Source organism: Oncorhynchus clarkii, chromosome 7 (assembly GCF_045791955.1).
Source record: "Oncorhynchus clarkii lewisi isolate Uvic-CL-2024 chromosome 7, UVic_Ocla_1.0, whole genome shotgun sequence".
Lineage (NCBI taxonomy): Eukaryota > Metazoa > Chordata > Actinopteri > Salmoniformes > Salmonidae > Oncorhynchus > Oncorhynchus clarkii.
In genome coordinates, this window is record NC_092153.1 from 52479631 (window position 1) to 52506267 (window position 26637).

Below are 26637 nucleotides of genomic sequence, written 5' to 3' on the forward strand. Positions count from 1 at the left end.
TCCTCTCACTCAAACCCTTGTCATGTTTGTTGTCTTATGTTGCACCTACCCCACATTTATCAGGAATATAGTTATTATCATGTTAATGAATGTAACCAGAGTATTTTCAGATTTCGGTATCAACAAATGCAGCAAAAAAAAGAAGGTAAATGTAAAATGCACATAAAATCATCAGTGTAATGTTTTTATTCTGTGTTGTGTCAGGTGAACTGTTGTGGTCAGATGGTCTAATAATTTTCCCATTATCTCCAAGCTGTTCCCTTTCAATTGCTACCATGGTTATGCATTTAACCATATCCATATAGGCCAATTCCCACGAGTATAAAAGGTTAAAGGGTGAGGATTTTGGGAAAAGATCATTCATGAATGAATTATCTATTAATAGAGAGGCCGGTGGAAATGGAAGAGCATTGATCTGTAATAACTCAATCAATATTCCATGTTTCATGTGTACTCAGTGTATCCAGAAGAACCAGGTGCTCCTTTACCCATGAGCACAGCAGAAGAGAAGCTGAAGTATTTTCTCTCTCAGGCCTTGAGGACCCCTCTAGCCACCCCTCATCCTAGCCCCCCTAACCCCCCTTGCACCCTGTCTCCCAACTTTAAGAGTATGAATTAGGCTGCGTCCCATTTGTTGTAGCACCTCCTCTAAGAGTATGAATTAGGCTGTTTGAGGAGGTTTGAATCCTAAGCAACCTGCCTACACATTGTTTGAAGTACTTGATTAGAAAAGACCAATAGAACATCTGAATGTAGTCCTCTTTAAATCTTTCCACAAAACCCAAGTAGGCCAGATGACTGGAGATTACCAACCCTGCTTTCTCAGAAGGCCATAGTATGTCTCTCTTGAGCTTGTAATTAACTGCACCAATGATTCACAGACTGGGGCATCTTTTCTACTGTGTCAGAATACAGCATCCACCCTCCAACTTCTCAAGACCACAGGAAAAGAGAAGGCTTTTCAGACACAAACTCGGGCTCCCAAGTGGCGCAGCGGACTAAGGCACTGCATCTCAGTGTAAGAGGCATCACTACAGTCCCTGGTTTGAATCCAGGCTGTATCACATCCAGCTCTGATTGGGAGTCCTATTGAGCAGTGCACAATTGGCCCAGGGTAGGCTGGGGTAGGCTGTCATTGTAAATAAGAATTTGTTCTTAACTGACTTGCATAGTTAAATAAAAAATATGTTTTAACTGAATGAGTTGCTGAGGAAGAGCAATGAGCCTTATCATGGCTAGGCATGCTACCCCTGAGGTCTGCACCATGACAGGGGCTGGCTCTGGCATCATCTCCCAGGTCCTATTGGTTTATGAGTCAGGGGCTAAGAGATTAGTCAGAAAGAGAGCAAGACAGTGAGAGTGAGTATGAGAGAGAGAGAAAGAGAGAGAGCGCGAGGCACCAGCGGACAGGGATTTCCACCTGTTTGTGTGCTCTTGCCAGAGGGACCTCCTTTGTTTGAGAGTGGGGAGAGAAGAGAACCCTTTGATGTGTTTTCTCTTTTAATTGACTTCACAGCAGTAGGTGCATGCTCTGTTCTGTTTGGGTGGAGAGGATACTGCATCTCTCCCATTTTCAAGTGCAACCGCAAAGAAAATATGGTTGGGTTAGGTTTAGAAAAAGAAAATAAAAGGGTTAGGGTTAAGTTTAAGGTTAGGACAAGGGTTAGTAGATTGTTAGTTGAACTATAACTGATCATCTGTAGAGCATCTACATTTTAAACATTTTTTTTCTACAGATGGACTATACAAATAAAGTGTTACCAAATGTTATTTTTCTGATAGAGATTTCAATTCAAGAAGCGTTATTTCAAAGAATTTAAGCTCTAATTACAGACCAAGTTCAAACTTGTATAAAATGTAAAGAGCATTAACAATGTCAGTGAACTGCGAGAAATTATGAGGGGGGGTTAATCAGTGATTTTGGTATAAACCGACTAATTCTTAATTAACAAACTAATCATTAACTGACACCCTGTCATCATGACACCTTGTCTAGCATATGTTTCACTGGATATGTCAATATCTGGCTGATTTAAATTTGATCTGACCCTGTACATTAGTTAGCCAAACAAAAAGTTTTTTTTTTTTAATTGAACATTTATTTAACTAAGCAAGTCAGTTAAGAACCAAATCTTATTTACAATAACAGCCTGCACCGGCCAAACCCGGATGACACTGGGCCAATTGTGTGCCACCCTATGGGACTACCAATCAAGGCCGGTTGTGATAATTAATTGACTGGTAGGGTAATTTAATTGAAGAGGTTAGTGGAAGTGATATTTGTTTACAGGGCTGCATGACTGCCAGTCTTGAAAACATTGGATACTGCCTGGAGAGCCCATCAGCCTATCAGAGCATATATTTGACACTAAGGTCTCTTCTAAAATTGATGGTGATGCTGAACATGTAGTGGAGCACTCTTTCCTCACTATCAAATAAAGTGAAGGCAACAACTGCTCACCCAATTGACACCGTGGTATTAGGGAGCTGAGTTCTGCATTGCTTATAACCACGAGAGTGGTAGCAAAGCGTGACAGAGGTAATATGCCCCTACCACACAGCACTGCTGTCACACAAACAGCAGTACCACCCAAGTCCTTCATCAGCAGAGGAGAGAAGCACTGCTGGCTAACGCCCCAGCACTAAAGTATCACTAAAGTCCCACCGCCTGAACAGCTCATTAGCCCTGCATTACACTGAGCACAATCTCAATCGCACATCCACACTGTCCTTTCCCACCTGGAAAAAAGGAACACCTATGTGAGAATGCTGTACCTGCCTAAATGATTACCGCCCTGTGGCACTCACGTCGATAGCCATGAAGTGCTTTGAAAGGCTGGTCATGGCTCACATCAAAAGCATCCTCCCGACACCCGAGACCCACTCCAATTCACATACCGCTCCAACAGATCCACAGATGATGCAATATCAATTGCTCTCCACACCGCCCTTTCTCACATGGACAAAAGGAACACCTATGTGAGAATGCTGCTCATTGACTACAGCTCAGAGTTCAACACCATAGTTCCCAGAAAGCTCATCACTAAGCTACGGACCCTGGGACTAAACACCTCCCTCTGCAACTGGATCCTGGACTTCCTGACAGGCCGCCCCCAGGTGGTAAGGGTAGGCAACAACATATCTGCCACATACTTAGTCCCCTCCTGTACTCCCTGTTCACAGACGACTGCATAGCCAAGCACGACTACAACACCATCATTAAGTTTGCTGACGACACAACAGTGATAGGCCTGATCATGGACAACGATGAGACGGCCTATAGGGAGGAGGTCAGAGACCTGGCAGTGTGGTGCCAGGACAACAACCTCTCCCTCAATGTGAGCAAGATAAAGAAGCTGATCGTGGACTACAGGAAAAGGTGGGCTGAACAGGCCCCCAATAACATCGACGGGGCTGTAGTGGAGCGGGTCGAGAGTTTCAAGTTCCTTGGTGTCCACATCACCAACATGGTCATGGTCCAAACATATCAAGACAGTAGTGAAGAGGGCACGACAAAACCCTTTCCCCCTAAGCAGACTGAAAAGATTTGGCATGGGTCCCCAGATCCTCAAAACGTTCTACAGCTGCACCATAGAGAGCATCCTGACCGTTTGCATCACCACCTGCTATTGCAACTGCTCGGCCTTCGACAGCAAGGTGTTACAGAGGGTAGTGCGTACGGCCCAGTACATCACTGGGGCCAAGCTTCCTGACATCCAGGACCTATACATTAGGCTGTGTCAGAGGAAGGCACAAAAAATCGTCAAAGGCTCCAGTTACCCAAGTCATAGACCGCTCTCTCTGCTACCGCACAGCAAGCGATACTATTTACATTGACCAGTCCCCTTTGTTTTTACACTGCTGCTACTTGCTGCTCCTTATTATCTATACATAGTCACTTTACAAATTACCTCGACTAACCAGTACCCCCGCCCATTGACTCGGTACCAGTAACCCCTGTATATAGCCTCGTTATTGCTATGAAAATATCTTGTGCTTTATTACATTGTTTTACTTTAGTTTATTTAGTAGATATTTTCTTAACTCTATTTCTTAAACTGCATTGTTGGTTAATTAAGGACTTGTAAGTAAGCATTTCACGGTAGGGTCTCCACCCACAGTGTACACATCACAGACTGAAATGGTCCACCCACAAGGACAGTATGGTAAACTGAAATGGTCCACCCACAAGGGCAGTATGGTGAAGAAGGCACAATAGCGCCAATAGCGCCAACCTCAGGAGGCTTAAGAAATGTGGCTTGTCACCTAAAACCCTGACAAACTTTTACAGATGCACAATTTTACAGATGAACCACTGTCTGGTACGACCACTGCACCTCCCTCAACCGCAAGGCTCTCCAGAGGGTGGTGCGGTCTGCACAAAGCATCACCGGGGGAAAACTACCTGCCCTCCAGGACACCTACATCACCCAATGTCATTGGAAGGCTAAAAATATCACCAAGGATAACAACCACCCGAGCCACTGCCTGTTCATTCCTCTACCATCCAGAAGGTCAGTACAGGTGCGTCAAAGCTGGGACCGAGATTGAAAAACAGCTTCTATCTCAAGGCCATCAGACTACTAAACAGCAATCACTAACTCAGAGAAACTGCTGCCTACATAGAGACTCACTAGTCACTTTAAACAATACCACTTTAATAGTGTTTACATATCTTACATTACTCATTTAAAAAAAATGTTTTAATTTCATTTCACCTTTATTTAACCAGGTAGGCTAGTTGAGAACAAGTTCTCATTTGCAACTGCGACCTGGCCAAGATCAAGCATAGCAGTGTGAACAGACAACACAGAGTTACACATGGAGTAAACAATTAACAAGTCAATAACACAGTAGAAAAAAAGAGAGTCTATATACATTGTGTGCAAAAGGCATGAGGAGGTAGGCGAATAATTACACTTTTGCAGATTAACACTGGAGTGATAAATGATCAGATGGTCATGTACAGGTGCATATTGGTGTGCAAAAGAGCAGAAAAGTAAATAAATATAAACAGTATGGGGAAGAGGTAGGTAAAATTGGGTGGGCTATTTACCGATAGACTATGTACAGCTGCAGCGATCGGTTAGCTGCTCAGATAGCAGATGTTTGAAGTTGGTGAGGGAGATAAAAGTCTCCAACTTCAGCAATTTTTGCAATTCGTTCCAGTCACAGACAGCAGAGAACTGGAACGAAAGGCGGACAAATGAGGTGTTGGCTTTAGGGATGAAGTATCTCATATGAACAGTGCCTTGCAAAAGAATTCATCCCCCTTGGCGTTTTTTCATATTTTGTTGCATTTCAACCTGTAATTTAAATTTCTTTTTATTTGGATTTCATGTAATGGACATACACAAAATAGTCCAATTTGGTGAAGTGAAATTCAAAAGATAAAATGTAAAAAAAATAATAATATTCACCCCCTTTGCTATGAATCCCTTTAAATACGATCTGGAGAAGACAATTACTTTCAGAAGTAAAAAAAAAATAGTTAGATTGCACACAGGTGGACTTTATTTAAGTGTCACATGATCTGTCACATGATCTCAGTATATATACACCTGTTCTGAAAAGCCCTAGAGTCTGCAACACCACTAAGCAAGGGGCACCATGAAGACCAAGGAGCTTCCAAACAGGTCAGGAACAAAGTTGTGGAGAGCAACAGATCAGGGTTGGTTTATACTTTGAACATCCCACGGAGCACCATGAAATCCATTATTAGAAAATGGAAATAATATAGCACCACAACAAACCTGCCAAGAGAGGGCCGCCAACCAAAACTCTCAGACCAGGCAAGGAGGGCATTAATCGGAGAGGCAACAAAGAGACCAAAGATAACTCTGAAGGAGCTGCAAAACTCCACAGCGGAGATTGGAGTATTTGTTCATAGGACCACTTTAGGCCGTACACTCCACTGAGCTGGGCTTTATGGAAGAGTGGCCAGAAAAAAATAAGCAAACAAGTTTGTTGTTCGCCAAGAGGCATGTGGGAGACTCCCCAAACATATGGAAGAAGGTACTCTGGTCAGATGTGACAAAAATGTAGCTTTTTGGCCATCAAGGAAAATGCTATGTCTGGCGCAAACCCAACACCTCCCATCACCCCGAGAACACTATCCCCATGTTTTTCATCGGCAGGGACTAGGATACTGGTCAGAATTGAAGGAATGATGGATGGCGCAAAATACAGGGAATTTCTTCAGGAAAACCTGTTTCAGTCTTCCAGAGATTTGAGACTGGGATGGAGGTTCACCTTCCAGCTGGACAATGACCCTAAGCATACTGCTAAAGAAACACTCAAGTGGTTTAAGGGGAAACATTTATGACTTAAAGATTGCTGTACACCAGCGGAACCCATCCAACTTGAAGGAGCTGGAACAGTTTTGCCTTGAAGAATGGGCAAAAATCCCAGTGGCTAGATGTGCCAAGCTTATGGAGACAAACCCCAAGAGACTTGCAGCTGTGATTGCTGCAAAAGGTGGCTCTACAAAGTATTGACTTTGGGGGGGGTGAATATTTATGCACGCTCAAGTGTTCCGTTTTTTTGTCTTACTTCTTGTTTGTTTCACAATAAAAAATATTTTGCATCTTCAAAGTGGTAGACATGTTGTGTAAATCAAATGATACAAACCCCCAAAAATCTATTTTAATTCCAGGTTGTAAGGCAACAAAATAGGAAAAATGCCAATGGGGTGAATACTTTCGCAAGCCACTGTATATACTGTATCTTATACCATCTATTATATCTTGCCTATGCAACTCGGCCATCGCTCATCCATGTATTTATATGTACATATTCTTATTCCATCCAATTAGATTTGTGTGTATTAGGTAGTTGTTGGGGAATTGTTAGATTACTTGTTAGATATTACTGCACTGTCGGAACTGGAAGCACAAGCATTTCGCTACACTCGCATTAACATCTGCTAACCATGTGTACAGTATGTGACCAATAACATTTGATTTGATATTACCTGTTGTATTCGGCGCATGTGACATAACATTTGATTTGAGTTGACAATGTTTCTGTTCTTAGGAGAGGAGCAAATCCACAGCCACAATCACACGGCCATGGAGGTGAAGGAAGGAAGGAGGGGATTGGGCATGGGTAGGAAAGGGAGAAGGAGGGGAGTGGGCATGGGTAGGACAGGAGGAAGGAGGGGGAGTAAGCATATTCCTATCTTATAGAGTTGGGAGGAGAGGGAGGCAGACAAGCCATGCCTGTCAATATTGATCAAAGGCCCATGTGTCGATGCCATCTTGCCTGGTTAGGCTTTGACGACAGGCCTGATTTAGAACCCTTCTTTTTGAGGGCAGATGGACCATTCCCACAGCTCTGTCATAATGCAGAACACACACACAGGTCACTTCAAACCCACTAAGGGTGGAGAGGAGGAGAAGGAGGAGAGAAGGATGCATATCCACAGGACTGTCTGAGGGGCTTTATTCTGTTTGCTCGGCACACTGCGATGTCACACCAGTGTGGCGCTGCCCATTTACACAGGAGCTTTTCAGGAGCGCAGTGTAGCCTTCTGTGTTAACTCCCGGCTCTATCAAGGATCATCAATTCGAGATAGAGCAGAGCTGACAGTAAGGCTGTTCTAACTTAGGTAAATGGGCTAGACCACTAAAGTAGTAGAGAGGGGTGAGTCTGAGTGATCACGACCCTGGCCTGCGCCCCCATCACAAAGTTATTGCTCAGCCCCAGGGGCAAGTGCTGCTTCCCTGATCCCAGTTCCGCATCACAGCCCCAGTGAAGTCAGTCCTCTAGGGTGTGCATTAGTAAGGAAGACAAAGTTATGAAAGGAGCGACCAGCAACGACCTGAGTACACACGCCTGTTCAACGCGGAGGAGGGATATGCTGGAGCCAGCCAGACAGAACCTTGTCTCCTTTGCGTGGTCACTCAGCTGGCTAAGCTCTGATCTCCAGAGGACTGGACAGGCAGGAAAGTGTACAAGCACAGAGTTGGTTCAAAGCTCATTCTGTACTCAGGGTAAGTAACAATGTATAACTCAAGGAGTTTTTAGTTCGAATATAGTTTACAATTCCAATAGCAAGTGTGTTGAGTTGAAGGAAAAGACAGGATATTGTTGGGCTTGTTGAGACTATTCTGTGCATGAGCCTCTGCTCTGAGGCAGTTGTGAAAAGTATGCCAGGTGGAAGTGAAGATGCTTTTCAGGGGCATTTCAGGAGGTATGTGTTTGTGTGCTGTTGTGCAAACTATACAACACATGGTGCATCTCCTATTGTACCTGGGTGGCAAGGCTGGAGCCCTCGATGATAGTCACAGAGTTGGCACAGCTGGCCCACATAGAGTCCTCCAGTACCAGAAGTGTCCTCACCGGCTCTGGGCCCACAATAACAGTCCTGCTGGAGTCTGGCTCCCACAACTCACCTGAGAACACAACACAACCAACACTCAGGATTAGAACACTTTAAACTGAAGATTTAAGATCACTTTATTCCTCAGTTATACACAAGTTCCAACCGAAATGTTACTTCCGCTTTTTTATCCCAATCCCACTGAAAGATCCACATACATACAGGTTGTAGAAGGGTGTCCGTGGAGCAGTTGTTGTGGGGGGTAAAGTGCCTTGCTCACATGCACAACGACAGGCAAAAGCATCTAGAATTTGATACCAGCAATTCTCCAGTTGCCAGCTCACTTCCCAACAGATTAGAACTGGCAACCCTTCGGCTGCTGGCTCGCCTCTCTAACCCCTAGGGTACCTGCCGCCCCATTACTCCTACTTTACAATGGACAAATCAAAGCTCTGCTAAAACAGCTGACAAAATCATGACTTGTTATCACCATTTTATGAATATGTTTTAAATACATGCAACACTTTCTGTTTGTCTATGAAATGTGGTGATTCAGCAGCTGTTGCCTTGAGCAAGGCAATTCAACTATATTTTTTCTACTTACACTGAAGGAACTTGCCCTGGTGTTTGCTAGACAAATATTCCAAACTGAAAAAACATACAAATACTTATACTTACTGTTTCACAAACACACACGTGCATGCGCAACTAAGCATGCACATGCGCGCACATACACACAAATACAAATACACGCATACTCACGTATGCACACACCAGCTTGAATCGCAATTTGATGAAAGCAGTGTCTTTGGAATATGTTTTGAGACTTGTGTGCTAAACAATAATTCATTCATTCTTAATGCCATATGCTAATATCTGCCATACAATTTAATCAGCTTTCCAACTTCTTTATCGCAACTTTCTTTTTTTTGCACATCAGTGTGAAAATGAAGCAGACCTTTTTCCTTTGAGTTGTAATCACCCATACCTGCTTCTGTGGCAACGTGTTATAAAGCGCATTACATAAGCTTTTCATTCGCAGTGCGTTAATGAAGCAACATTTAAAAAGAAAGTGCACACAGCCATTTAATTAACATTTTTAGTTGTTTATATCTTGCCTTTCAAACCAGAATAGCTTCACAATGACTTCTGACTTGCCCAGGTTAATTGCTTGTCGTGTTCTAAATGTCATTCTTCCACCTTTTTCAAATTCAGTCTTTTAAAAGTCCCCTCGGCCCATGCACAAGCGATGTCACTGCTCTACCACATGCACCACAAAAGGAAAAAAGAAATGGGGATTTTCAGCTTAGCAACAATGTGCTGGGAAGGCTGTTCATATGCCTTTTGATAGAAGTCCCATGTGAGGACTTGATATTTTCCTACTCCTGCAGACATGGTTTCCAGGCAGTAGTGTACCATCCAGGGGCATCAATCTTTAACAGCTGTGCAAAATGCACAAACATTGCCTGACACCATCCACGCTCCACTACAGAGCTTTTCACCTGTCTTCTCCCTCTTTTTTATTTATTAATTTTACATAACATGAATAGTCATATTTAATCGACACGCAGCACACTGGCGTAATTAATCATCCTTTCTGCATGGCTGGATGTGAGAGCAGAGTAGAGTGCTGGGGATATGCAGGCAGTCACACTGACACAGCCAGGACAGACGCACCACACCACACCGCACGGTGATAAAGCCATTGTGCTCCGGCAGGCTGAGGTGACTGGGAGAGTGAATGTTGAGATTGTGCTAACTAAGCCTTCTGGCCCTACTGTATGAAATGCCTGACTGACCAAAGCACAACCACGCCAACCACTGTATGGTGACTTCAGGTGTCATTTCTTTACACTGACAGGGAATATCACCAACAATGGGCATTAAAATAGGTATTTTAAGGCAATATTTTCCAAGGTTGCTATTCTGAAATTAAGTTGCTTTTCACAAATGTATCCACTTGATGGAATCCCCTGAAAATCCTATCACGCATTACATGTCTCCGCAAGCAGACTAAATGCAAGACAGAAAATATGTTTCTTACACACTCACTGAAGCATTCACTGCAGCAGATTGACACATGCATTAGCATGTACAAATCGACAGATGTACAAATTGAAACAAGGAAACAGTAAGACTCATAATTGCACTACTAATTTGATTGGATTACTAAATCAAAAGCCATTTTTGTTACCGATACAAGCCCTATTAATAATGTCTAATAACAAAATAACCTATCCATTTTAATGTCACATTCCATACAATATAATACAATCCTTGCACATCGTTGCTATAGTAGGCTAATGAGTGAATGCAATGATTATCTGAATTAATATCAATTACTGGCTAATATTTGTAAGAGTATTAGTGGCGTGACATAATTATAAATGTTTTCCATTCTCCTGCTTTAATTTCTATAATGGTAATGGCTTGAAACATGTATTTCTGAGTGTCCATCTATGACTACTGACATTAAATAAATTGCTATGTTAGTAGTGTGATGCTTCAACAATTCTGCTATTTTGGATTTAAATCTGAGGACTATCTCCCTCACACAGGGAGATACCTTTTATTTTTATGATTCTATTTTTTACCCCGTTTTTCTCCCCAATTGGTAGTTACAGTCTTGTCTCATCGCTGTAACTCCCGTACGGACTCGGGAGAGCAATGCATCCTCCGAAACAACTCAACTGCTTCTTGACACAATGCCCACTTAACCCGGAAGCCAGCCGCACCAATATGTCAGTGGAAACACAATACACCTGGCAACCATGTCAGCATGCACTGCGCCCGGCCTGCCACAGGAATCGCTAGTACTCGATGGGACAAGGACATCCCTGCCGGCCAAACCCGCCCCTAACCTGGACGATGCTGGGCCAATTGTGCGCCTCCCATGGGTCTCCCGGGCCCGGCCGGCTGCGACAGAGCCTGGACTCGAACCCAGAATCTCTAGTGGCACAACTAAGGCACTGGCGATGCAGTGCCTTAGACCACTGCGCCGCTCGGGAGGCCAGGGAGAGACCTTACCTCCATTACTTCTTCCATAGACCATCATGGTTCCATCCCTGAGCCCAGCAAACAGGAAGTTGGTGCAGTGTTTGAGGCACAGAACAGGGCAGCTATGAGGGTTCCGCAGGTTCAACAGGCACTGGGCCTCTGTGTTCACACTGCCATACACCAGGATGCTGAAGGTAAAAGGAGCAGGAACAGTGTAAATGAACATAATTTATGAAGACAGAGTACCTCGTTAATGTGTCATTTGATGTAACTGGGCACTTTGGAGCTTCAGTATTGTGTGTGCAGCATCTAGCTCTTTCTCGATTCCATCTGAACTTCAGTGACTGTGCTGCACTTTTTTTTCTCTTTACAATTCCTTTTTTTTCTTGAAAGAGAACGTTAACTAACTTCGGCGTTGACAGTCATTCTATTGTGTCCCGCTAAAATTAATGCTGAAATTGTGCTGCTATTACACTCTGTCTTTTCCAATGATGTACATGTATATATATCAACCCTGGATTGCTGATGCTATGTATTGGCCAATTAGAGGCTTTAAAGCCACCAGCTGCCATATTGAGGTGTCATAATACCAAATAAAATCTAGAGGTCAAACAGGGAAATTATTCCAATTGTTTTTCCACCATACATTTTTCCCATAAGGAATTTTAGAAACACTTAAAATAAGGTCTGTGTTTCATGTAGACCTACCCTGGAATTACTTTTTGATAACCATGTAAATCTCTCTAGGTATTATGACTCATATTGTGGTACTCCATGGGTACTCCCCAGAAGGAGCAGTCCTCCATAGGAATTAATATAATTCTACAATTTCAATATAATGTTTCAAGAACAAAACTACAGGTATTTTGTATTTCTTTGTGAAGTGGGGACATTAGTACTATTTATTTAACATGTTTTATGTTCAGTTCGCATAATACAATAAAAAATAATGAATTAAGGTGTCTGTAACAGAATATACTTGCCAAAAACTAATGTAAACATTTAATAAATGCATTTCTATAGGTCTTGGTTTTTTTACAACAGAGGAGAAGTACCAAGATGGCTGTGGAGTGGCTTCAGTACAGCGCCCCCATGTCAGTCTTCCAGGGTTTATTCACATCATTAGTATTTTCTCTCATCTCTGGACAAATATACAAGAGTGAATGAGTTGAGGGAATGAGTTAACATAAAGAGATAAATTACACACATTTCATTTTATTCTGGTGCCCAAATGAATAACAGAAACATTTGCAGAGAAAATAACTACAGTAACTGGCAATATCTTGCATCTCAAACGCAAAAATACTGTTTTCTCGTTCTGCGATAGTAATGCAATCACCACATGCAGTAGAAATCTGAAAATATAGACAGTAGACAGGAAAATAAGAAATGGTTGTGCACCAGGATTCAACGTGTATGAAATCAACTCTGATTTCTTGGTTCGATCTAGTACTACTAGTCTGAGAGCAGCCTTACAGAAATTGAATACAGATTATGACTCTCTGTGAAAACAAATTGCCTTCAGAGTAGGATGATAGTGGTGATACCAACAACGGTAAATACAAGAATATTGCTGTGTAACTCACACTACAGTATTTGACAATTTCTCCAAGAGCTGTGTTCTCCTCACCTTCCATCATCTAGTCCCAAACAGATGGTGTTCCCCACCCCAGTAGAGCTCCTGAAGGCTACAGCCTCCACCTCCTCTGAGGGTCTGGTTTCAGGCACATACTCCAGACACCTCACTGGGGCCCCCACCTGGAGGCTCTTCACTGGGCGCAGTGTGGGCCTGTTCAGGGAGAATATCTCCACCTGCCCCTGGGTGACATCTCCTCCGCTGGCCACCTGCAGAGAGAAAAGTGTGTATCTAAGGTCAGTAAAATACTAATCTACTAGTCACCTGCAGAGAGAAACAGTGGGATACTCTCCTCACTGGCTACCTACAGAGAGAAAAGTTTGGTCATTAAGATACTACAACACTAGTCACCTAGAGCAGGGGTTGCCAAACCTTTTCACTCAGGCACCCACCCCTACCAGCATTAGGGAACATCCCACGTAACGTCACGTCTATTTCTATGTCAATTTCTCTGTTCAAACCCCTCGTCGGTGGAGAGAATGTGCTGGTTTAAAGCAAATTTCCTTTCAATTTCATACACATATCACACGTATAATGTCAATTCATGTTATATTTAGTGACTCAAAAATTGCTACAAAATCTATGGACTAAAAAACCTAGCTAAAAAACGTGAGCTGACAAAGGCTCGTTGATCTGGACATTTCTGACAAGTTATAAATAGTTCTCTAGGGTAGGCAATGACTTACATGACAAGAGGAAAACAGATGATACAATACCCAATTTCAAAATTGAACCTTGTGCATTCTACAATAATAACTTTCAAGAGTAAGTTGAAAGCCGGACTGAATTCCTTAAAAATTATCTAAAAAGAGTTGGGAACCACTGACCTAGAGAGAGAGTAAGCAGGCATCTATGGTCAGTAAGATACAGAATACAGTTGAAGTCGGAAATTTACATTTACGACTTAGCCAAATACATTTAAACTCACTTTTTTCACAGTTCCTAACATTTAATCCTAGTAAAATTCCATGTCTTAGGTCAGTTGGGATCACACACTTTTTCAGTTCTGCCCACAAAATGTATATGGGATTGAGGTCAGGGCGTTGTGATGGCAACGCCAATACCTTGACTTTGTTGTCATTTTGTCATTTTGTCATTTTGCCATAACTTTGGAAGTATGCTTGGGGTCATTTTCCATTTGGAAGACCCCTTTGTGACCAAGCTTTAAATACCTGACTAATGTCTTCAGATGTTGCTTCAATATATCCACATAATTGTCTTCCTCATGATGTCATCTATGTTGTGAAGTGCACCAGTCCCACCTGCAGCAAAGCACCTCCACAACATGATGCTGCCAACCCCATGCTTCATGGTTGGGATGGTGTTCTTCAGGCTTGCAAGCCTCCTGCTTTTCCCTCCAAACATAACGATGGTCATTATGGCCAAACAGTTCTATTTTTGTTTCATCAGACCAGAGGACATTTCTCCAAAAAGTATGATATTTGTCCCCATGTGCAGTGGCAAACCGTAGTCTGGCTTTTTTATGACGGTTTTGGAGCAGAGGCTTCTTCCTTGCTGAGCGGACTTTCAGGTTATGTCAATATAGGACTCGTTTTACTGTGGATATAGATACTTTTGTACCTGTTTCCTCCAGCATCTTCACAACGTCCTTTGCTGTTGTTCTGGGATTGATTTGCCCTTTTCGCACCAAAGTATGTTCACCTCTAGAAGACGTGTCTCCTTCCTGAGCGGTATGACGGCTGCGTGGTCCCATGGTGTTTATACTTGCATACTATTGTTTGCACAGATGAACGTGGTACCTTCAGGCGTTTGGAAATTGCTCCCAAGGATGAACCAGACTTGTGGAATCATCCAGCGATCATACACTGTTTACCAGGGAGCAGGGCTACCGACGTTAAGGCTAATCTGAAGATGGTGCTGGCTAAAGCTAAAACTGGCGAGAGTAGAGAGTATAGAGATATTGTTATCCACGTCGGCACCAACGATGTTAGGATGAAACAGTCAGAGATCACCAAGCGCAACATAGCTTCAGCGTGTAAATCCGCTAGAAAGATGTGTCGGCATCGAGGGGGAGTGATGTCTCACAACTCAATCGCTGGTTGAAAACTGTTTTCTGCCCCTCCCAAAAGATAGAATTTGTAGATAATTGGCCCTCTTTCTGGGATTCACCCACAAACAGGACCAAGCCTGACCTGCTGAGGAGTGACGGACTTCATCCTAGCTGGAGGGGTGCCTCTCATCTTATCTACCAACATAGACAGGGCTCTAACTCCTCTAGCTCCACAACGAAATAGGGCTGTTAGCCAGCCTGCCAGCATAGTGGAGTCTGCCACTACCACAGTCAGTGTAGTCAGCTCAGCTATCCCCATTGAGACTGTGTCTGTGCCTCGACCTAGGTTGGGCAAAACTAAACATGGCGGTGTTCGCCTTAGCAATCTCACTAAGATAAAGACTAAGACTAAGATCATGATACCTCACATCTCAAAATAGGGCTACTTAATGTTAGATCCCTTACTTCAAAGGCAATTATAGTCAATGAACTAATCACTGATCATAATCTTGATGTGATTGGCCTGACTGAAACATGGCTTAAGCCTGATGAATTTACTGTGTTAAATGAGGCCTCACCTCCTGGCTACACTAGTGACCATATCCCCAGTGCATCCCGCAAAGGCGGAGGTGTTGCTAACATTTACGATAGCAAATTTCAATTTACAAAAACAAAAATTACGTTTTCGTCTTTTGAGCTTCTAGTCATGAAATCTATGCAGCCTACTCAGTCACTTTTTATAGCTACTGTTTAGCCATATACATATACATATACATTTTATAGCTACTGGGCCATATACATCGTTCCTCATTGAGTTCCCCGAATTCCTATCGGACCTTGTAGTCATAGCAGATAATATTCTAATCTTTGGTGACTTTAATATTCACGTGGAAAAGTCCACAGACCCACTCCAAAAGGCTTTTGGAGCCATCAGCGACTCAGTGGGTTTTGTCCAACATGTCTCTGGACCTACTCACTGTCACAGTCATACTCTGGACCTAGTTTTGTCCCATGGAATAAATGTTGTGGATCTTAATGTTTTTCCTCATAATCCTGGACTATTGGACCACCATTTTATTACGTTGGCAGTTGCAACAAATAATCTGCTCAGACTTATCCGGAGGCTGCATTCATTGTAGCTGGGGATTTTAACAAGGCTAATCTGAAAACAAGACTCCCTAAATTTTATCAGCATATCGATTGCGCAACCAGGGGTGGAAAGACCTTGGATCATTGTTACTTTAACTTCCGCGACGCATATAAGGCCCTGCCCCGCCCCCCTTTCGGAAAAGCTGACCACGACTCCATTTTGTTGATCCCTGCCTACAGACAGAAACTAAAACAAGAGGCTCCCACGCTGAGGTCTGTCCAACGCTGGTCCGACCAAGCTGACTCCACACTCCAAGACTGCTTCCATCACGTGGACTGGGAGATGTTTCGTATTGCGTCAGATAACAACATTGACGAATACGCTGATTAGGTGTGCGAGTTCATTAGAACGTGCGTTGAAGATGTTGTTCCCATAGCAACGATTAAAACATTCCCTAACCAGAAACCGTGGATTGATGGCAGCATTCGTGTGAAACTGAAAGCGCGAACCACTGCTTTTAATCAGGGCAAGGTGTCTGGTAACATGACCGAATACAAACAGTGCAGCTATTCCCTCCGCAAGGCTATCAAACAAGCTAAGTGCCAGTACAGAGACAAAGTAGAATCTCAATTCAACGGCTCAGACACAAGAGGCATGTGGCAGGGTCTACAGTCAATCACAGACTACAGGAAGAAATCCAGCCCAGTCACGGACCAGGATGTCTTGCTCCCAGGCAGACTAAATAACTTTTTTGCCCGCTTTGAGGACAATACAGTGCCACTGACACGGCCTGCAACGAAAACATGCGGTCTTTCCTTCACTGCAGCCGAGGTGAGTAAGACATTTAAACGTGTTAACCCTCGCAAGGCTGCAGGCCCAGATGGCATCCCCAGCCGCGCCCTCAGAGCATGCGCAGACCAGCTGGCCGGTGTGTTTACGGACATATTCAATCAATCCCTATACCAGTCTGCTGTTCCCACATGCTTCAAGAGGGCCACCATTGTTCCTGTTCCCAAGAAAGCTAAGGTAACTGAGCTAAACGACTACCGCCCCCGTAGCACTCACATCCGTCATCATGAAGTGCTTTGAGAGACTAGTCAAGGACCATATCACCTCCACCCTACCTGACACCCTAGACCCACTCCAATTTGCTTACCGCCCAAATAGGTCCACAGACGATGCAATCTCAACCACACTGCACACTGCCCTAACCCATCTGGACAAGAGGAATACCTATGTGAGAATGCTGTTCATCGACTACAACTCGGCATTCAACACCATAGTACCCTCCAAGCTCATCATCAAGCTCGAGACCCTGGGTCTCGACCCCGCCCTGTGCAACTGGGTACTGGACTTCCTGACGGGCCGCCCCCAGGTGGTGAGGGTAGGCAACAACATCTCCTCCCCGCTGATCCTCAACACTGGGGCCCCACAAGGGTGCGTTCTGAGCCCTCTCCTGTACTCCCTGTTCACCCACGACTGCGTGGCCAGGCACGCCTCCAACTCAATCATCAAGTTTGCGGACGACACAACAGTGGTAGGCTTGATTACCAACAACGACGAGACGGCCTACAGGGAGGAGGTGAGGGCCCTCGGAGTGTGGTATCAGGAAAATAACCTCACACTCAACGTCAACAAAACTAAGGAGATGATTGTGGACTTCAGGAAACAGCAGAGGGAACACCCCCCTATCCACATCGATGGAACAGTAGTGGAGAGGGTAGCAAGTTTTAAGTTCCTCGGCATACACATCACAGACAAACTGAATTGGTCCACTCACACAGACAGCATTGTGAAGAAGGCGCAGCAGCGCCTCTTCAACCTCAGGAGGCTGAAGAAATTCGGCTTGTCACCAAAAGCACTCACAAACTTCTACAGATGCACAATCGAGAGCATCCTGGCGGGCTGTATCACCGCCTGGTATGGCAACTGCACCGCCCTCAACCGTAAGGCTCTCCAGAGGGTAGTGAGGTCTGCACAACGCATCACCGGGGGCAAACTACCTGCCCTCCAGGACACCTACACCACCCAATGTCACAGGAAGGCCATAAAGATCATCAAGGACATCAACCACCCGAGCCACTGCCTGTTCACCCCGCTATCATCCAGAAGGCGAGGTCAGTACAGGTGCATCAAAGCTGGGACCGAGAGACTGAAAAACAGCTTCTATCTCAAGGCCATCAGACTGTTAAACAGCCACCACTAACACTGAGTGGCTGCTGCCAACACACTGACACTGACTCAACTCCAGCCACTTTAATAATGGGAATTGATGGGAAATGATGTAAATATATCACTAGCCACTTTAAACAATGCTACCTTATATAATGTTACTTACCCTACATTATTCATCTCATGTGCATACGTATATACTGTACTCTATATCATCGACTGTATCCTTATGTAATACATGTATCACTAGCCACTTTAAACTATGCCACTTTGTTTACATACTCATCTCATTTGTACATACTGTACTCGATACCATCTACTGTATCTTGCCTATGCTGCTCTGTACCATCACTCATTCATATATCCTTATGTACATATTCTTTATCCCCTTACACTGTGTACAAGACAGTAGTTTTGGAATTGTTAGTTAGATTACTTGTTATTACTGCATTGTCGGAACTAGAAGCACAAGCATTTCGCTACACTCGCATTAACATCTGCTAACCATGTGTATGTGACAAATAAAATTTGATTTGATTTGATTTGATTTGACCCCAACCAAGGAACATCAAAAGTCGTGCTATAAATTCACAGACAACACAAAGATTCCTTGATGTCCTTCCAGACTCCCTCTGTCTACCCAAGGACGTCAGAGGACAGTTAACCACCTAACTGAGGAACTCAATTTAACCCTGCGCAATACCCTAGATGCAGTTGCACCCCTAAAAACTAAAAACGTTTCTCATAAGAAACTAGCTCCCAGGTATACAGAAAATACCCGAGCTCTGAAGCAAGCTTCCAGAAAATTGGAACGGAAATGGCGCCACACAACTGGAAGTCTTCCGACTAGCTTGGAAAGACAGTACCGTGCAGTATCAAAGAGCCCTTACTGCTGCTCGATCATCCTATTTTTCCAACTTAATTGAGGAAAATAAGAACAATCCGAAATTCCTTTTTGATACTGTCGCAAAGCTAACTAAAAAGCAGCATTCCCAAGAGAGGATGGCTTTCACTTCAGCAGTAATAAATTCATGAACTTCTTTGAGGAAAAGATCATGATTATTAGAAAGCAAATTACGGACTCATCTTTAAATCTGCGTATTCCTTCAAAGCTCAGTTGTCCTGAGTCTGCACAACTCTGCCAGGACCTAGGATCAAGAGAGACACTCAAATGTTTTAGTACTATATCTCTTGACACAATGATTAAAATAAGTATGGCCTCTAAACCTTCAAGCTGCATATTGGACCCTATTCCAACTAAACTACTGAAAGAGCTGCTTCCTGTGCTTGGCCCTCCTATGTTGAACATAATAAACGGCTCTCTATCCACCGGATGTGTACCAAACTCACTAAAAGTGGCAGTAATAAAGCCTCTCTTGAAAAAGCCAAACCTTGACCCAGAAATTATAAAAAACTATCGGCCTATATCGAATCTTCCATTCCTCTCAAAAAATTTAGAAAAGGCTGTTGCGCAGCAACTCACTGCCTTCCTGAAGACAAACAATGTATACGAAATGCTTCAGTCTGGTTTTAGACCCCATCATAGCACTGAGACTGCACTTGTGAAGGTGGTAAATGACCTTTTAATGGCATCAGACCGAGGCTCCTCATCTGTCCTTGTGCTCCTAGACGTTAGTGCTGCTTTTGATACCATCGATCACCACATTCTTTTGGAGAGATTGGAAACCCAAATTGTTCTACACGGACAAGTTCTGGCCTGGTTTAGATCTTATCTGTTGGAAGGATATCAGTTTGTCTCTGTGAATGGTTTGTCCTCTGACAAATCAACTGTACATTTCGGTGTTCCTCAAGGTTTCGTTTTAGGACAACTATTGTTTTCACTATATATTTTACCTCTTGGGGATGTCATTCAAAAACATAATGTTAACTTTCACTGCTATGCAGATGACACACAGCTGTACATTTCAATGAAACATGGTGAAACCCCAAAATTGCCCTCGCTAGAAGCCTGTGTTTCAGACATAAGGAAGTGGATGGCTGCAAACGTTCTGCTTTTAAACTCGGAAAAAACAGAGATGCTTGTTCTAGGTCCCAAGAAACAAAGAGATCGTCTGTTGAATCTGACAATTAATCTTAATGTCGTACAGTCGTCTCAAATAAAATTGTTAAGGACCTCGGCGTTACTCTGGACCCTGGTCTCTCTTTTGACGAACATATCAAGACTGTTTCAAGGACAGCTTTTTTCCATCTACGTAACATTGCAAAAATCAGAAACTTTCTGTCCAAAAATGATGCAGAAAAATTAATCCATGCTTTTGTTACTTCTAGGTTAGACTATTGCAATGCTCTACTTTCCGGCTACCCGGATAAAGCACTAAATAAACGTCAGTTAGTGCTAAATACGGCTGCTAGAATCCTGACTAGAACCCAAAAATGTGATCATATTACTCCAGTGCTAGCCTCCATACACTGGCTTCCTGTCAAGACAAGGGCTGATTTCAAGGTTTTACTGCTAACCTACAAAGCATTACATGGGCTTGCTCCTACCTATCTCTCTGATTTGGTCCTGCCGTATATACCTACACGTACGCTACGGTCACAAGACACAGGCCTCCTAATTGTCCCTAGAATTTCTAAGCAAACAGCTGGAGGCCATTTTTATGGAATGGTCTGCCTACCCATGTGAGAGACGCAAACTCGGTCTCAACCTTTAAGTCTTTACTGAAGACTCGTCTCTTCAGTGGGTCATATGCTTGAGTGTAGTCTGGCCCAGGAGTGTGAATGTGAACGGAAAGGCTCTGGAGCAACGAACCGCCCTTGCTGTCTCTGCCTGGCCGGTTCCCCTCTTTCCACTGCCTCTAACCCTATTACAGTGGCTGAGTCACTGGCTTACTGGTGCTCTTTCATGCCGTCCCTAGGAGGGGTGCGTCACTTGAGTGGGTTGAGTCACTGATGTGATCTTCCTGTTTGGGTTGGCGACCCCCCTTGGGTTGTGCCGTGGCGGAGATCTTTGTGGGTTATACTCGGCCTTGTCTCAGGATGGTAAGTTGGTGGTTGAAGATATCCCTCTAGTGGTGTGGGGGCTGTGCTTTGGAAAAGTGGGTGGGGTTATATCCTTCCTGTTTGGCCCTGTCCGGGGTATCATCAGATGGGGCCACAGTGTCTCCTGACCCCTCCTGTCTCAGCCTCCAGTATTTATGCTGCAGTAGTTTATGTGTCGGGGGGCTAGGGTCAGTTTGTTATATCTGGAGTACTTCTCCTGTCCTATCCGGTGTCCTGTGTGAATTTAAGTATGCTCTCTCTAATTCTCTCTTTCTCTCTTTTTTTTCTCTCTCTCGGAGGACCTGAGCCCTACGACCATGCCTCAGGGCTACCTGGCATGATGACTCCTTGCTGTCCCCAGTCCACCTGGCTGTGCTGCTGCTCCAGTTTCAACTGTTCTGCCTGTAATTATTATTATTTGACCATGCTGGTCATTTATGAACATTTGAACATCTTGGCCATGTTCTGTTATAATCTCCACCCGGCACAGCCAGAAGAGGACTGCCGACCCCACATAGCCTTTGTCCTAGCCCCCGTGCTTCTACACCTGCATTGCTTGCTGTTTGGGGTTTTAGGCTGGGTTTCTGTACAGCACTTTGAGATATGTACGAAGGGCTATATAAATACATTTGATTTGATTTGGAGTTCTACAATTTTTTCTTCTGAGGTCTTGTCTGATTTCTTTTGATTTTCCCATGATGTCAATCAAAGAGGCACTGAGTTTGAAGGTAGGCCTTGAAATACATCCACAGATACACTTCCAACTGACTCAAATTATGTCAATTAGCCTTTCAGAAGCTTCTAAAGCCATGACATCATTTTCTGGAATTTTCCAAGCTGTTTAAAGGGACAGTCAACTTAGTATATATAAACTTCTGACCCACTGGAATTGTGATAGTGAATTATAAGTGAAATAGTCTGTCTGTAAACAATTGTTGGAAAAATGACTTGTGTCATGCACAAAGTAGATGTCCTAACCAACTAGCCAAAACTATAGTTTGTTATCAAGAAATTTGTTGAAAAATGCATTTTAATGACTGCAACCTAAGTGTATGTAAACTTCCGACTTCAACTGTATCTGGGTCAAGATATCTTCTCCCCTAGCCGTCAGCAGAGAATGAGGTGGTCAGTAAAGACCGTCGGTCACAGCAAACATGCTTCCCAGTCTAAACAGTTTCGGTATATATTATGATCTGTTCGCTTTGGTGTTTTTACGTCTGTTTGACATTTCTTCTCGAGGCCAAGTTCAAGTTTGGTCGCCAAAGTCTAGTCTTCGTCTGTGATTGGTCAACAGTTTCTTTGTTGTCATTCAACGAGAGACAAAAAGTTTTCAGAAAATAACATTCGCTTGAGAAATACTGCACCAAACATCTTAGTGAATGTTAAAATGTGCAACTAAGACCTTCTCTGCAAAAATGTCAAAACTCATTACAGATTTCTTGATTTATCTTAGATGAATTCTGACTATTTAGAGGAAGTGTTATGTCTATGTTGTTTCTACGTTGGCCCAAGAAGACAAAATAATATTTCTGCTTCTTTCTCATTTTTCAAGCAGTCTTTTAGGGGAGTATGCGAGGCACAGAAGTTAGCTTCACCAAGCCGAGTTCTGCTAGGATCAAACCAAACCTTGTATGCAGGTGCCTTAACACAACACAGGCGAAAAGGGTCTGGGTGAATAGTGGTTGAGAAATATGTAGGATACGAGACTATGGGCCATCTTTTTTAGTGACTTGCTCATGCTTACAATATGCACGTCTTGATAGAATTTCAGAAGACGGAGAACACTTTGTCTTCTGTAATTCCTCTTAGCTCTGATATTCGCACCTGTCAGCAGTTTCAGCAGAGACTAAAGTTAAAATCAAATATCCTTTCAAATTCTGTCTATAGTCCTCCCTCACTTTTAAATATCCCTCAGATTCAGAGACCACAGACTGTAATGGATTCATAATGTCATCTCTAGAACATCAAACAATTTCTAAAACTCAGATCTTTTCATCAACGGAGAACAGAGAGATTTAAAAAAAATATACTGTACTTTGAAAGGCTGTGCATCGCTTGACAATTGAGGGTTTTCTTTAAGGTGATTGATTTAATGTTTGAGTCGGGTACTGAGCAATGACAAACTCAATCCCAATGAAGGGATGAAATACAACAGTTGACTGTTGAATCAGATGACAAGGTGACCCCATTAAAACTCATCTTCACAGAATAGACAGAATGAGACAAGGTTATTGGTCATTAGGAGGGGGGGGCACATTGACCAGTGGTTGTATGTTAGTGGTGTTCCTTTGCCTGTGGTCCATAGTGTCTACAGGGGCATGAGTTCGACATAGCTTGTTCACCAACACACTTTGTGTCAGCCACAAGTAGCAGTCCATCAAAACAAAAATTCCTGACAAAAGAAGAGACATGATCAAAACTGGCCTGGCAATCATCCCCCACTTCCCCTTGATTCTGCAAGTATCATGATTGTATTGAATACAAGGATATAACATCTATAAACGAGACAGGAATGCTTATGGGGGAGGTGTTGCTGTATATATTCAGAGCCATATCCCTGTAATGCTTAGAGAAGATCTTATGTCAAATGTTATTGAAGTGTTGTGGTTGAAGGTTCACCTGGCACATCTAAAGCCTTTTCTTTTGGGGTGTTGCTGTAGGCCACCAAGTTCTAACAGTCAGTATCTAAATAGCATATGTGAAAAGTTTGATAATGTATCTGGTTAAGATGGCGCCAACGAACATGGCTGACGTTATACAGTTTTGTGTGACTTATTTTTTAACTTATTGTGTACATAATGTTGCTGCTACCGCCTCTTATGCCCAAAAAGAACTTCTGGACATCAGAAAAGCGATTACTCACCACGGACTGGAAGAAACGTTTTCCTTTAATGAGTCAGACAAGAAGAATATCCTGCTTTCAATGGAACAGGCCCAGATCCACGCCTTTTGCGTGAAGAAAAGACGCCGGAAAAGGGGACGCAGATCGGGGATCCTTCTGAGAAGCAAGCTAGTAAACTCCCAATGCCTTCCATTCGCCTTGCTAAGATGCAATAAAATTGATGACCTATTATTAATATCATCCTACCAACGGGACATTAAAAACTGTAACATCCTACGTTTCACCGAGACGTGGCTGAACGAAGAAACGGACAATATAGAGCTGGCGGGAAATTCCATGCACCGGCAGAAGAGAGACGCTAAGATGAGACACTACGATGAGGGGTGGGGGCACGAGGTCTAATATTAAAGAAGTCTTGAGGTATTGCTGGTCTGCGGTAGAGTACCTTATGATAAGTTGTCGACCACTCTTTCTACCAAGAGAGTTCTCATCTGTATTATTCGTAACCGTCTATTTACCACCACAAAGCGAAGCTGGCACTAAGACCGCTCTCAACCAACTCTATAAGGCCATAAGAAAAAAAAAAATGCTCACCCAGAAGCGGCGCTCCTAGTGGCCGGGGACTTGAATGCAGGCAAACTTAAATCAGTTTTACCACATGTTCACCAGCATGCAACCAGGGGGAAAAAATCCTAGACCACCTTTACTCCACACACAGATGCATACAAAGCTCTCCCCCACCCTCCATTTGGCAAATCTGAGCATAATTCTATCCTCCTGATTCCTGCTTACAAGCAAAAACTAAAGAAGGAAGTACCAGTGACTCTCTCAATACGGAATTGGTCAGATGATGCCGATGCTAAACTACAGGACTGTTTTTCTAGCACAGACTGGAATATGTTCCGGGATTCATCCAATGGCATTGAGGAACACACCACCTCAGTCATTGGCTTCATCAATAAGTGCATCGACGAAGTCGTACCCACAGTGACTATACCTACATATCCCAACCAGAAGACATGGATTACAGGCAACATCCGCATCGAGCTAAAGGCTAGAGCTTCCGCTTTCAAGGAGCGGGAGACTAATCTGGAATCAGATGGTTTATTCACCAAAAATACATTGGAAGTAAAATGCATTAAAAAAACGAATAATAAAGAAAAGAAAAGCATTGTATGTTAGAATTTACTTGAGTATACTTGACTATATAGCCACTCCTATCTCTCATAGACCCACTCCAATTCCCATACCGCCCCAACAGATCCACAGATGACGCAATCACAATCGCACTCCACACAGCTCTTTCTCACCTGGATAAAAGGAACACCTATGTGAGAATGCTGTTCATTGACTATAGCTCAGCATTTAACACCATAGTGCCCACGAAGCTCATCACTAAGCTAAGGACTCTGGGACTAAACACCTCCCTCTGCAACTGGATCCTGGACTTCCTGACGGGCCGCTCCCCAGGTGGAAAGAGCTGATCCTTAACACTGGGGCCCCTTAGGGGTGTGTACTTGTCCCCTCCTGTATTCCCTGTTCACCCACGACTGCATAGCCAAACACGTCTCCAACACCATCATTAAGTTTGCTGACGACACAACAGTGGTAGGCCTGATCATGGACAATGATGAGACGGCCTATATGGAGGAGGTCAGAGACCAGGCAGTGTGGTGCCAGGAGAACAACCTCTCCCTCAACGTGAGCAAGATAAAGGAGCTGATCGTGGACTACAGGAAAAGGTGGGACGAACAGGCCCCCATTAACATCGACGGGGCTGTAGTGGAGCGGGTCGAGAGTTTCAAGTTCCTTGGTGTCCACATCACTAACAAACTATCATGGTCCAAACATACCTAGACAGTCGTGAAGAGGGCACGACAACACCCTTTCCCCCTCAGGAGACTGAAAAGATTTGGCATGGGTCCTCAGATCCTCAAAAGGTTCTACAGCTGCACCATGGAGAGGATCCTGACCGGTTGCATCACCACCTGGTATGGCAACTGCTCGGCATCTGACCATAAGGCGCTACAGAGGGTAGTGCGAACGGCCCAGTACATCACTGGGACTAAGCTTCCTGTCATCTATGGACCTATATAATAGACGGTGTCAGAGGAAAGCCCATAAAATTATTATTCTTGAACTACATTGTTGGTTAAGGGCTTGTAAGTAAGCATTTTGCGGGAAAGTCTACATTTGTTGTATTCAGCGCATGTGGCAAATAAAGTTTGATTTGATGTAAACAGAAAGGTCTACTTTCTTGGGATCCTGAATATTGACTAGTTTTCATCTAAAGCCTTTTCATTTGGGGTGTTTCTATAGGCCACCATGCACTAACAGTCAGTATCTAAATATTATGTGTGAAATGCTTCATGGTGTATGTGAAGTAAACAGAGAGGTCTACTTAATTGGAAACCTGAATATTGACTGGTTTTCATCAAGCTGTCCACTCAAGAGGAAGCTTCTCACTGTAACCAGTGCCTTTAAATCTAGTTCAGGTTATTAATCAACTTACCAGGATGTTACCAAACACTACAGGAACATACATTGATCACATTTTTACTAA

The 26637-nt window shown here is 43.5% G+C and overlaps 1 protein-coding gene across 3 annotated transcripts in view; it reads right to left on the reverse strand.

Annotated features, from left to right (window-relative positions):
• Positions 1-26637, reverse strand: part of LOC139414306 (rho guanine nucleotide exchange factor 10-like protein) — a 161709-nt gene that overhangs the window by 32549 nt on the left and 102523 nt on the right. For all 3 annotated transcript variants that reach the window (XM_071162225.1, XM_071162224.1, XM_071162223.1), the window contains exons 21-23: positions 12951-13165; positions 11351-11508; positions 8254-8396 (exon numbers count right to left, since the gene is read on the reverse strand). In XM_071162225.1, the coding sequence (XP_071018326.1) occupies positions 8254-8396; positions 11351-11508; positions 12951-13165 (516 nt within the window). The remainder of the gene's footprint in view (positions 1-8253; positions 8397-11350; positions 11509-12950; positions 13166-26637) is intronic.